The 12,684-nt window shown below is 43.0% G+C and overlaps 1 protein-coding gene across 3 annotated transcripts in view; it reads left to right on the forward strand.

The window, feature by feature from the left end:
- The first annotated feature begins 337 nt into the window (after window positions 1-337).
- The window catches only part of LOC114035014 (cytochrome P450 4F22), a 64,192-nt gene continuing 51,845 nt past the window's right edge, over window positions 338-12,684 (forward strand). The window contains exons 1-3 of one of the 3 annotated variants that reach the window (XM_027850935.1): window positions 338-376; window positions 4,229-4,335; window positions 7,444-7,578. In XM_027850935.1, coding sequence (XP_027706736.1) covers window positions 7,556-7,578 — 23 coding nt within the window. In that variant the 5' untranslated portion in view covers window positions 338-376; window positions 4,229-4,335; window positions 7,444-7,555. Of the gene's footprint in view, window positions 377-4,228; window positions 4,336-7,443; window positions 7,579-12,330; window positions 12,473-12,684 lie in introns of those variants that run through there. The other 2 variants (XM_027850937.1, XM_027850936.1) reach the window with 2 other exon arrangements.

Consider the following 12,684-nt stretch of genomic DNA (forward strand, 5'->3'; position numbering starts at 1 on the left):
TAGAGGGAGAGATAATATGCGTTGGTAAAAATAGAAATAAGAGAAAGGGAAGAAGGAAAGATAGATGAAAGGAAAGAAGGAGGTGAGAAGGAGAGAAGCAAGGATGGAAGAAAGATGTGAAGAAAAAGAAAGAAAATTCACCTTCGCATCTTTTCAGAAGTGGTGACCACAGGGCTATTTCATATATTACCAGACACAATTGGTATATTGGTTTGTTTTGCTGAAATGCTTCTCTCTTCCAAGCCCCCCCTTTAAAAATCTTTGTTACAGGGGCAGCTAGGTAGTGCAGTGGATAGAGCACCGGCCCTGGAGTCAGGAGGACCTGAGTTCAAATCCGGCTTCAGACACATAACACTTACTAGCTGTGAGACCCTGGGTAAGTCACTTAACCCCATCACCTAACCCCCCCCCCAAAAAAAAGATTATAAAAAAAAATTTGCTACAAGGAATGGATTCCTAGGGAAAGAAATATTCAGAAATGAAGAGAATATAAAACCAAAATATATCAATAAAGACAAATAAATATTAAAAAATGGTATAGCATGAATTTTGTTATTGTTGTTCAGTCATTTCAGTTGTGTCTGACTCTTCATGAGCCCATTTGGGTTTTCTTGGCAAAGATACTGGAGTGGTTTGCCATTTCCTTCTCCAGCTCATTTTACAGATGAGAAAACTGAGGTAAACAATACTAGTTACAAAACACTACCTGAATAAGCCTAGGGAACACTCTTCCACAATTACACATAGCATTGATGGGAAGAATAGGTGCATGCATACAGTCCTCTAGGAGAGAGGCATATGCATAGGGAGGGCACACGGCCAAGGCATGTCACACCTGTGACCATGCAGAGCCACCATGTCTTTCTCTTCTTGTGGTGTCCTACTGGGCAGGCTATTCCACTGGACTCCTTAGATTGTTCTTGGCAGCTGGACTGACTTCACAACAGGACTTTCTGGGCTTGCTCTGTGCTGAGAGCAGCATCTCCTACTAGATGGGCTGCCATTGTCCATGGGGGACAAGAAGGTGGAGAGAGAAGCCCTTTCCCCTGCTGCACTCTGGAAGAGGGATAAAGGAAAAGTTCAAGTGGAAGAAGCATCCCCTCTCAAGAAAGAATCTCTCTCCCTGTAGCTAGTTTGTTGTTGTTTGTCCTTCGTTCTTGAAGAGGACCATGCCATCAGAGAGGTGATGCCATGACATGCGATTGAACTGGATTTAAGCGAGGGAGGGCAGTTCAAAGCCACCAGCCTCACTTTCACCTCTGGAGCCCTCTGGGTCCACTGGCCCGATATAGATTAGGACAATCGGAGGTGGCCCAGGATGTAGTGGGGGACCTTGACCTTTTCAAGCTAAGATCTTAAGTAGACAAAACAGGAAGTAGCTAGCTAGCTCTCTTCTGGAGTGCTAGAGATGATAGACTCTCCACTGTCTGCAGAGCTATCTCGCTTGCTTTTTCATATTGGCCCAAGGGGTGTGGCTTACTCTTCAGCTAGCTAATGGCTAGCCAACCTGTAATTCCATCAATTCAATTAAAGACCTTCTTTATACTTCCTTAAGGGATAAAGAAGTGAAAATATTTTCACTTTTTTTATACTTAGCTTAGGGGTTCACAGCAGTGATTTCTAGATGGGTGGTTTTGTGGTAAGCCAGAGAAATGAAAGATAACTTAGGTAACTAGAACCAAGTTTACTGAAGGATATTTGGAGTCACAAATGACTGGTCCATGGATGGTAACTTGCCACAGTGTGGTAATAGGTTCATCTAGGCTTCTTCATGGGAGAGATGTTCTTTCTCAGACTGTGAGGTTCCCAGAGCCTATGCAACAGAGGGACCCTGTTCTTGTGAAACACAACATATGGATCCAGTTTTCACTTTGACAAAAAGTAGCCTCCCTTTTTCTCCTTATAAAAGTGTTATATAGTATATGACATTTCAAGGTTTGCAAAGGGATATAGACATACATAAAATATATAATATCATTTGATTCTCACCACAACCTGAAGGAAGTGCTATTATTTTCCCCATTTTTACAAATGAGGAAACTGAGGCCGAGATCAGTTAAAAGGCTTACTCAGGATTGTACAGCTATTAAGTGTCTGAGGCACATTTCAAACTCCTCATCTTCTGATTCCAAGTACAGGTTTCTGTCAACTGTGTCACTTAGCTATGCCCCATCTTCCATTAGAAAGGCAGCTAGGTGCTGCAGTGGATAGAGCACTGGGCCTGGAATCCGGAAGATTCATCTTCCTGAGTTCAAATTCAACCTCGGACTCTTACTATCTGTGCGACCCTGGGCAAGTCACTTAACCCTATTTGCCTCTGTTTCTTCATTTGTGAATGAACTGGAGAAGGAAATGGCAAAATACTCCGGTAGTTCTGCCAAGAAAATCTCAAAGGGGGTCATGAAGGGTTGAAAATGACTGACTGAACAGCAACAGCAGAATCCTCCATTAGAAAGCAAAGTCCTTAAGAGATAGCTTGTTTTGTCTTGGTAGCCCTAGTATCTAGCACAAAGTAGGCTTTCAATAAGTGCTTGTTAAATTGAATTAAATTGACATGGGCAGGTGATATGTTAGTCAGTCGATAAACATTTATTAAAGACCCACTATGTACTGGGTGCTATGCTGAGTGTTGGGGATACAAAAAGAGGCAAGAGTCTCTGAGCTCAAGGAACTCACAATCTAATTGGGGAGACAACAGGCAAACAAAATGATGCTTCCTCAGCTTTCCTGATCTCAGGGATTTCAGGGCAATGAATGTTGAGGAGAGTGGGAGTTGTCTGTGTCTTCCATTCCCACATTTATGATTTAGCAGTTTTGATCATTCCAATGATTTGGGGGTGTAGGGATGGGCTAAAAGAGGAAGAAAAGGAAGCCTGGAAGAAGACTATGGCTCATCTCATGGTCTTGTGCCCAGTCTATGAGATATTATCATCTGGATCTTGCCAGAGGTCAGGGTCACAATAGCAACAAAGAACAAAAATGTCTTTAAACTGTTCTATTTAACTTAAATTTCTGGAGATACTCTCCCAACTTTAAAATCTGCTAAATAGATTGTGGAAACAGGTTAATATTCACTTGGGGGACTGTTCTTTACTTCCAGGAGGATACAAAAGGAAAATTCTTCCCCTACATCAGACATCAGTATTAGAAATAAAGCAGTGTTCCATACTTGCCAATAATAATTCTTTTTTTTCTTTTGTCTAGCAGGTCGTCAGTGTGGAAACTCCCTGTCCCCATGCAAATTAGCAACTGTCTTCTATTTCTATTCTTTGAGACTTTTGTGGACCCTGAGGGGTAAAAGTGACTTGCATATGGTCACTCACAAAGCTAGTATGGGTCAGAGGCAGTCCTGGAACTCAGTTCCTGCAGATTCCAGGGCCAGTCTTCGATTCACTATACACCATGTTAATTCTTTATACATAGCAAGAATAATAGTGGCAGCTCCCATTTCTCTTAGGATTTAAGGTTTACAAAGTATTTTTTTCTTATGTTGCCTGTGGCTCAGAGCCCAGACTCTGGGCTCAGACAGATCCTGGTCCATCCCACTGGAAGATCAGGTTCTCTTTCTCTGCCTTTGCCCCTGCTCAGGAGTAAATCAATCCTGGGGAATCTCTTACAAGGGTTCTTAACCGTAGGGGTCTGTAAACCTGTATTACAAATTATTTTGGTGATTGTATTTCATTATACTTTGTTTTCTTGGTAATCTTTTGTGTTTTTAAAAACATTATTTGGGATATGGGATTCACAGGCTTCACCAGACTACCAAAAAATGCTTATGTGTTCCTACTAAGCATTCACTAAGTGCCTAGTCTTGGCAGGCATGGTGCTAAGCACTGGGGATACAAAGAAAGGCCAAAGGCAGTTCCTACTTTTAAGGAGTCTAAAAGGGGGGGGGGGGGCAGGAAACAACAGACAAACAGCTCTGTATAAAACAAGCTATATATGAATAAATTGGAGATAATCAATGGGTGTGGGGGAACGCTAGCATTAAAAGGATCAGGAAAGACTTCTTGTGGAAGATGGGATTTTACTTAGGACTTGAAAGAAACTAGTGAAATCAGGAGGAGGGGGAGGAAGAGGTACAGTATTCCAGGGATGGGGAAACAAAAGGTTAAGATCACCTATTCTAAAGCATAGCTTAGGTATGGTTCCTGTCTTCAGTCTTCCCAAAATGTGGGGCCCTTTCTAGAAAAGCTACTCAAAATGCTATTTATGTTCTTCTCCACAGATATTCTTCTGCCCAAGATGCAAAGGACCCAATGGCATGCAGGAACAAGTGTGGAAAACATAAAATACTCCGTTAGCCCATTACACTCAGTGTACCTCCTGCAGAAGGTAAAGACCCTTTTATGGAACTGCTGAACAGACATTTTGCATTAACCCTGGATCTGCATTGGCCAAGCAGCTCAAGGCAAATAACATAAAGGTCCAGATCTCCCACTGATCCAGGATCCAGGATCATGGCTTTCTTTAGTCCTTTGGGTAAAGGGTATAGGATGGCCTTGGTAGTGGTGGTGGTGGTGTTCTCCCTGAGAAGTATGTTATTACCGAAATCTCATTCCTCTGAATAGTTGATATCCTAATTCTGAACTTAAGAAATTTCAATTCATATGAGAACATGGAAGCTGCCAAAGATCTCTAATGTTTGTCTTGTGTCAGAAAAGGAAATAAATGACAGAAAGTGCTCTCCAGATCCATGTGGTTATGCTGCAAGCTGATACTCCTCTTCCTGGTAAAAATGGAACTTGGGGAAAGACGTCTCCTCTCCTACCCATTGTTGAAAGAGAGGAAGGAAGCATTGGCAAAGAGTCCAAAAGAGAAAAGAGAGTCTCTTTAAAGGTCACAAAGGGTCTTGTTCCTCCAACTAGAATCTGTCCTCCCCACCCCAGTCAATTAGCAGGAGACAGCTCCAGTAACTGGAAATGATTAGAGGAGCTCACTGTATTCTCCCAGCTAGGGGCACTTCCCTCATAGGGGTAGGAATTCCAGTCTAACAAAGAGCCATGCTGAGTAATCTTATCAAGTAGATAGGTGGACCTTCTTAGCCGGGGTACAGTGAAAAGAGTGCTGGATTTGGAGTCAGAGAAACTTGTTTCAAATCCTACTTCTCTTTACTATTTCTGTGATCTTGGGCAAATCCCATCCCCTCTCTTGGCTACCATTTTCTCATCTGTAAAGTGAAGGGGTTGATCTCCAAAAATCCCAATCCAGCTCTAAATCTAGGAGCACTGTGGTCAGGTGTCACTCTCATTTTGAGAAACCCAGGTCAATCAAGGTTCCCTCATTACCCCAAAACACTTAGAAAACCCAAGGATTATTATTCTCATTTTATAAATGGAACAGCTAAGGCAATTGGGGGAGTGGTTGAATCACGTGTTGTTTGGTTGTTTTCAGTTGTGTCTGACTCTTTGTGACCCCATTTAGGGTTTTCTTGGCAAAGATTCTGGAGTGTTTTGCCATTTCCTTCTATGGCTCATTTTACTGATGAGGAAACTGAGGCAAATAGAGTTAGGTGACTTGCCCAGGGTCACACAGCTAGTAAGTATCTAAGGCCAGATTTGAATTTAGGTCTTTCCGAGTGCAGGCCTGGCACCTAGCTGTCCCATGAGTCACATAGCTATGGGTCATGATTGGAGATCAGCTTCCCTGCATCCCCATTGTAGAGCCAGCCCTAACCTGAGCAGGCTATGCAGATATCAGGCAGCTCTGGGCTCTCAGGGGTTGAGAGTGGGGTGGGGGTGGGGGGCGGGGAACGATATGCTTTAGTGGAGAGAGCACAAGCTTTCGAGTCTGAGAAGTTGGCTTAGAATCCTACGCTCTACTACTGATGGTTCTGTGTTCCCTCTGCCAAATTCTTTCCCTTCTCTGGGCCTCAGTTTCCTCGTTTGTAAAACAAGAGGGTTAAACTTTACTAGATGATTTTTAAGGTCTATTCTGACTCTAAATGGAAGGAGCCAATGGCCCCATCCCTGCCCCTGTCCTTGATCTTGATTCTATCTTCGGCATTCCCACTCCCAGGACACAGCCTTCAGCACTTAGACCTTGGAAACCTCCCTCACCTCCCTCAGGCCTGAAGAGAAAGATAGGTGAGATTTAAGGAGGAAACCAAAAGTTGGCCTTTGTCCTAGAAAGTGAAAGAGGAAGGATGGAGAAGAAAAGCCAAGCACCGTGGGGAAAAAAAGTGATTGCTGGATTTGACGTCAAAGGACCTTGAGTTCAAGTCCCATTTGACACTTAAGAGTTGTCTGACTTTGGGCAACAGCTTCCTTATATGTAAAATGAGAGGTAGGACTAGATAAGTCCCTTTAAGTCTATGAATCTTGAGTATGTGGTGACAGAAGTATCCTCCTGGCTATTCCAAGAACAAAACACTCCATCTCTTAGCTCCAGGCAGTCTCTCTGGAGGTACCCCCCTATCCTACAGGAAGCCTCCCGCAGTACCTTGATCCCAGGGCCTTTCTTCTGTTAATTATTTCCTACTTATCCCGAACATAGCTTGCTTTGTATATATTTGTTTTTGTGTTATGTCCAGGCATTAGATTGTAAACTCCTTGAGGGCAGGGAGTATCTTTTGCCTTTATTTGTATCCTCACTGATTAGCACATAGCCTGGTATGTAGTAGGTGCTTAATAAATGTTTATTGAATGAAAGAATAAATTGATGATAGTGCCTGGCATATAGTAGGCCTTTAATAAATGTTTATTGAATAAAAGAATGAATTGATGGTTTTGAAGGAGTCAGGATTAGGATTATTATTGTTCTGGGGATGAGGATGATTCCCGCTTCTCCATATCCCTTTCAGGTTTACATGCTTACCTCCTACCAATGCTATAAGGGAGGTGTTGCAAGGGCCAATGTTCCCATTTTACAGAATATACAGAGGTGTAGAAAGCTTAACTAATATAAGGAGACTGACTCAGAAAGGTGAAGTGATGTTTCAAGGTCACAAAGATAATAAGTATCAGAGTGAGTAGGGATTTACTCTCAGATCTCCTCAGCCCAAATCCAGAGATCTGTCCACTGTAACAGGTTAGTAATAACAACAATAACATATAACAACAAAGAAAAATAAAAAGAATGATGAGTCTCAGACTTAGGTTGACACCATTCTATGACCTTAGGCAAGTTACTTAATTTCTGGACCTGTCCCCTGATGTGTAAAATGAGGGGGTGGACTTGATGACCTTTGACATCTCTTCCATCTTTAAACCCATGATACTATGAATCATCCATAGAACTGTAGAATCTCCAAATTGGAAGGGACGTTGTTACCTCTGGTGGGTTGGGGAGGGGCTTAAAGGTAAAGGTGGAAGGAAACATTCTCTTGGAGGAATATCCATGCCTACAAAAAGTCTTCATGACATATCTTTATAAGGGCTTCAAGGCTTACAAGGGATATTCCCCAGGCCAACCCTGGAATTATGCATTACCCCCATTTTACAGGTGGAGAAGCTGAAGTTGAGGGAGGACTTTGTTGTTGAAAATCACCAGGTTGGTGGGTGTGAGAGTGAAGAATCAAATCCAACTCTCTTGACTCTGTCCCAGCACTCTTTCTATGTGGAGGACTTTTGAAGTGAGGTAAGCACTATCCTGAAGGAAGATATTCCTTTGATTAAAGGTGTAATTTGGAAGAACAAGAATTGTGGCCTTCTGGGTCCTCGGGTATGGCCTTTTGACTGAGGCCAGGTTTTACAGAACAAATCCTTTAATTAAGGAGATTTGTTCTATGAAGTTTGGATTCAGTCAAAGGGCCACACTTGAGGACCTAGAGGGCCACGTGTCTCCTCAAAGCTGCAGGTTCCCCATCCCTGCTAGACCCTCCATTTTTTACTGCTGCTTCTCTACTTCCAAAATCCAATAGCCTGATCTTTGAGGTGCTTCTTCCTTTCTGAGTCTCCCCTCCCCCTGCTCTGCCTTCCAGGGCTGTCTGGCACCTGATAGTGTTGGGATCAGAAATAAAGCTGTGCCCACTGCCTCTGAAGACATACATACCTGGCAGCCTTGGGGCATCACGGTGACCTGGGCCAAAGGAAGAGGCCATTGCCTAGCTTGTTTCTAGCGAATCCAGGGCAGGATAGGGCAGAGGACTTACAAGAGAGAAGAGTGAACAAATAGACAATCATGAGGCCCCTCCCCTAGGGACACTTAATCCTGGCCTTGGCCTTGAATCAGTCACAAGATCCCTTTTAGCTATGACATAGTACTTTTCTATAAGAGAGATAGTGTGATGCAATGGAAAGAATGCTGGATTTGGAGTCAGAGGACTTGGGTTCAAATCCTGCCCCTTCTATTTAACTACAATTATCCCTTCCACATCTTGGGGCAAAGGCGCCCCACCCCGAGATCTAGAAAATTCAAATAAAACTTTTTGGCCCTCCCTTCATACCAGAGAAGAAGTCTGAATTACTATAGTATTAAAAGATAAAATCTGTAGATATTATATAGTATTACACATATATTTTATGCATTTCTAAACTTTTCTGTGTCATCTTGGTGACCCACGATATATTGGAAACCCACAACGGGGAAAGTTGAAACGTGGAAGGAATAACTAACAGCACTTCAGTGATCGTGGGCAAATCTCTTCTCTTCTCTGTCTTGCCCTTTTCTTGCCTGCAAAACAAAGGCGCTGAACGAAATAATCTCTCAAATCCTAATCCAGCTCCGACTCTAGAAACCTGTGGAGTCAGGTGCGACTCATTTTGAGAAGCCCATGTAGGCTGACAATAGAAGAGTCACCAGAGATGGCTATGCTGCCACCCTTCATATCACATAAGGACACCTTCATGCTACACATGGGTGATAGACTCAGGATCCACCCAGCATGATATCTGATATCTGCCTTGTGCAGGGACATTGACTTCCTTGTTGAAGACCCAAATTGGTTCAGAATACCCACCCCCTGGGCCTCTCCCCACCTCCCTCCAGGGTTTCTAACTTCTGCTTAATTATCCAGAACACTACCAATAACAGGATGAGTGCCTCATATTTTTATAGTACCCGAAATAGAAGAAAATAAAAATGTTACCCAGAGCACCTATGTAAATCAGGTTCATGGAACAGGGAGTTTTATTCCTACATAGAAAAAGAAATTGCCAAACAATAAAGAGCCATAGAATAATTAGAACAGAATCCGCTAACTTATCCATGTTAGAACATTCAGTTGCAAGGTTAATATCATAGGATTGTTTGCAAGCAGTTTTTTTGTAGATCTACAAAGGTAATAAAACTAAAATTGATTAAAAGAAGGAACCCAAACTTAGTACTTTAGAAGCTTTACCTCCATTTGAGGCACAAAGAGACCAAAAAAGGAATAAGAAAAGATATAGAACATGAATCAAAAAATAAAAGCTCAGAACAGACAGAAGGGGAAGTGAATGAAAAGAAGAAGTCCTCCTTAGAAAAGGCATAGGAAAAGAAAAAAAAACCTAGCAAACAAAAAGTTGGAGTAGAGAGGAGGATGATTTTGAACTAACCACTTAACTAAGATGAGAAAAGAAAGGAAAAAAAGAGGGAAAGAATAATTACATAAAAGGAAAAAGAAAAAGATAGATAAAACTCCAAAACTTGGGAAAGAATTGACAATTGAGGATGAAGATAGGGTCAAAGAGAGTTTGTGGAATAGGGTTGCATCAAAGCAGATTAAGCAAAATTAATCAAAAGGATAATGTACTGACCCAAAAGAGACAGGAGAATAAAAAAAAATTCCAATAAAATTAGATTCCCAAATGGAGAAAAACATAAACTTAATTCTCACAATTTTCAATGTGAATATATTAAATAATCCAATGAAATCAAAGAGAGTGACAAAGGGTAAGAAAACAAAACCTCACCATGTCTTGCTTATAAGAAACAAAATCATAATGAGAGGCTGGAACAAAATTTGCTTCTGTATCAAATGCATCCACCCCTCTCCCCCGCAAGAGTTTCAGTCATGGTATCAGACAATAATTTCTCATTTCTATTGCATGTAGTCAATCCCGGGGATCCTTCTTTCTGCTGTTCCCTCTTTCTTTCTCTGTAGGCCTGTCTGCTTCTGTGGCCACCACAACTTTCCCAGTAGCCCCTACCCTGATGCTTATATGCCTGGGAAGAGAAAGATGCCAGCTGCCTCAAGCGATCTCACAAAGTCATGTACCAGAGAAAAGAAGACAAAAACTGGAGGCAGCCCCCTCCTCAGCACAAGTTTTCCTAGGAGATGCTGGCTTGTGCTAGGTTATTATGAGCCAGGCACTCTGCTAAGCACTGGGGACACAAAAAAAGCAAAAATGTAGTCCTTGCCCTCAGGAAGCTTACATTCTTTTAAAAAGATGTTAATTTATTTTATTTTTAATTTATGGAATAAAACAAGCGTTTCCGTAAGGTAGTGTAATTAAAAAAAAAATGATTGCACATGAAACTCCATTCCTCTTCCGTATATGTAATCACATAAATTTCTTTCTTTTTCTTCCCTATCCAACCCCCCCACCCCCCCATGGCTACCATTAGACACAAACATGTATATATATGTAAAATCATTCTATACTTCTATTTATCAGCTCTTTGCAGATAGCATCTTCCTTCATATGTTTTTTGTAGTTAATTTGGGTATTTATAATAGTCAAAATGGTTTATTTGTTCAAAACATTCTAATGGGGGAGGCGTCATGTGAATAGCTAGTTATATATAACTCATTCTAAAATGCCAAGCCTTTTTTCCTACTGGACCACCACATATTAGAAGTAACCAGATAATTCATTGTCCTCTAAAGGCTCAAGCAATGAATCACCATGTCCTTGGAACTCACAGAAGATTCAAAGGACTCTTCCTGGTATGGCCAATGTAGGTCCATTCAACTTTGCTGCACCAGTAGAGAGTTCATACCTTACTCTCTCTTGGACTCCACGCCAGTCACCCTTGCCAACAATTTTCTCTTTTGGATGAGTTCATGTGACCTGGCCTCTTTAAGCTGACCTAGGCTCGTGATTTGTCTGTTCAGCTGGCCCCATTGACTTGTATGTTGTTTAGAGCAAGGTCTGAGGTCACTTACTCATTAATGAATCCTGTTGTCCCACAGTTTGGAAGATTTGTTACTAGTTTATGCCTTAAATATGGGGATGGGGAGGCAATGTTGAAGTGCAGGTCTGTACCCCTGATCAGCCATTGTGTTCAAAGACACCAGCTGGGAAGCTGTGATGTTGGGAAGTCACCAGGGGGCAGGAGTGTCCCAGAGCCTTTCACAGGAGAGGATGCCCTGGGGACTCTGGTGCAGCTGCGCATGCTTGGAATCACATCTGGAGGTGAGGGTGGGAAAACTGGGGTGTAAGTTTCAATAAGGCGGTGGAGTTCACGACAGGACTGGGTGTGGGAGACCAGCCAAGGTAGGCTTCCTGCCTTCCTCCATCCTCACCTACGGGCCCAATAAGATGGGATTGGAGTTGGGGATGGGGATGAAGGGGATAGGGATGGGAATGAGGATGAGGATGGGTGGAGGATTGCTGATTGACAATCTGAGCATATTACAAAGGGTCTCAACTCCTACCCTCTGGTGGAGGGGGAACCCGGCCCCTGTAACCATTCTTGCTGGCCTCAGTGTGAAGGTAGCCATGGGAGGGCTGTTACAGGGACAGAGAAGCACTGTTAATACCTGAGAGTTCCCTCTTTAGAGGAGTCAATGAATGAAGGTGAGAGAAGATTGCGTGTTAGGGCGTATGCAGTGAAAACAGTGGTTGGTGGAGTTTAGGGAGAATGTGGTAAGAGGAGCGGGGATGGGAGCTTAGGGTGTGAGGCTGAGATCTTTGAGATCCGAGGGTTGGTGTTCAGGTGATGAGGGGTGGGGCAAGATGCCTAATGGGGAGGGGTCAGGGCTGGGTTGGGAGAAGCACAGATATAATAATAATAATAGGTCTCATTTTATAGTACCTTACAATTTACAAAGCACTTTCTTCACAACTCTTAGAGGTAAATAGCATAGACATTTTTACTACCCCCATTTTACAGTAAATGTCTGAACTGGAATTTGAACCTCAGTCTTCCAAAACTCTAAATCCAGGGTACTTTCCACTCTTTCAATATACTTCTCTTGATATCACAAAGCAGTTCATTTTGAGGCAGAAGAATGTGACCCAGAAAAGGTTTTTTCTTTGTGGGGAGCAGGGTCAGGTTGGGATGGTGCCCATTTGTAATCCTGGCCGAGGAAGCTGGGATGGTAGTTGATCCCAGTGAGTAGGGTTGTAGGTGTGTCCTTCAGGGGAAGGTGTGCCCTTGGTGAGCAAACTTGGGGGTGGCTTCCTAGGTTGGTGACACAGCATGGTGAGTGGAAGGGGTTATAGCCTGGGGTTTGCAGTCCCAAGGCTCAGTGCCTAAGTCACTGCTGGGTGGAGCAGACAGCTTCCTAGGGCACCTTCTGACATCTTTAAAAACCCAGTCTGTCAGTTCTGCTGTGGCAGAAGGGGTGCAAGCAGGAGTTTGGTGCATTGCTGAAGAAAGAGGGGTGAGTAGGGGGAACTCTCAGAAACTAGGTGGCAGGGCTGGAGGGTAGAGATGGAGGGCAAGTCTGAAGAAGAAGGTGGTTGTGTGTGTGGAGGGAGAGGTTCAAGGCTTCCCTTCAAATGTTCCTCATCCTCCAGCACACAGATGCGTACACACACACACACATACACACACACACACACACACACACACACACACACACACACACACACA

This window comes from Vombatus ursinus, unplaced genomic scaffold (assembly GCF_900497805.2).
Source record: "Vombatus ursinus unplaced genomic scaffold, bare-nosed wombat genome assembly UNPS02009173.1, whole genome shotgun sequence".
NCBI classification, from domain to species: Eukaryota; Metazoa; Chordata; class Mammalia; order Diprotodontia; family Vombatidae; genus Vombatus; species Vombatus ursinus.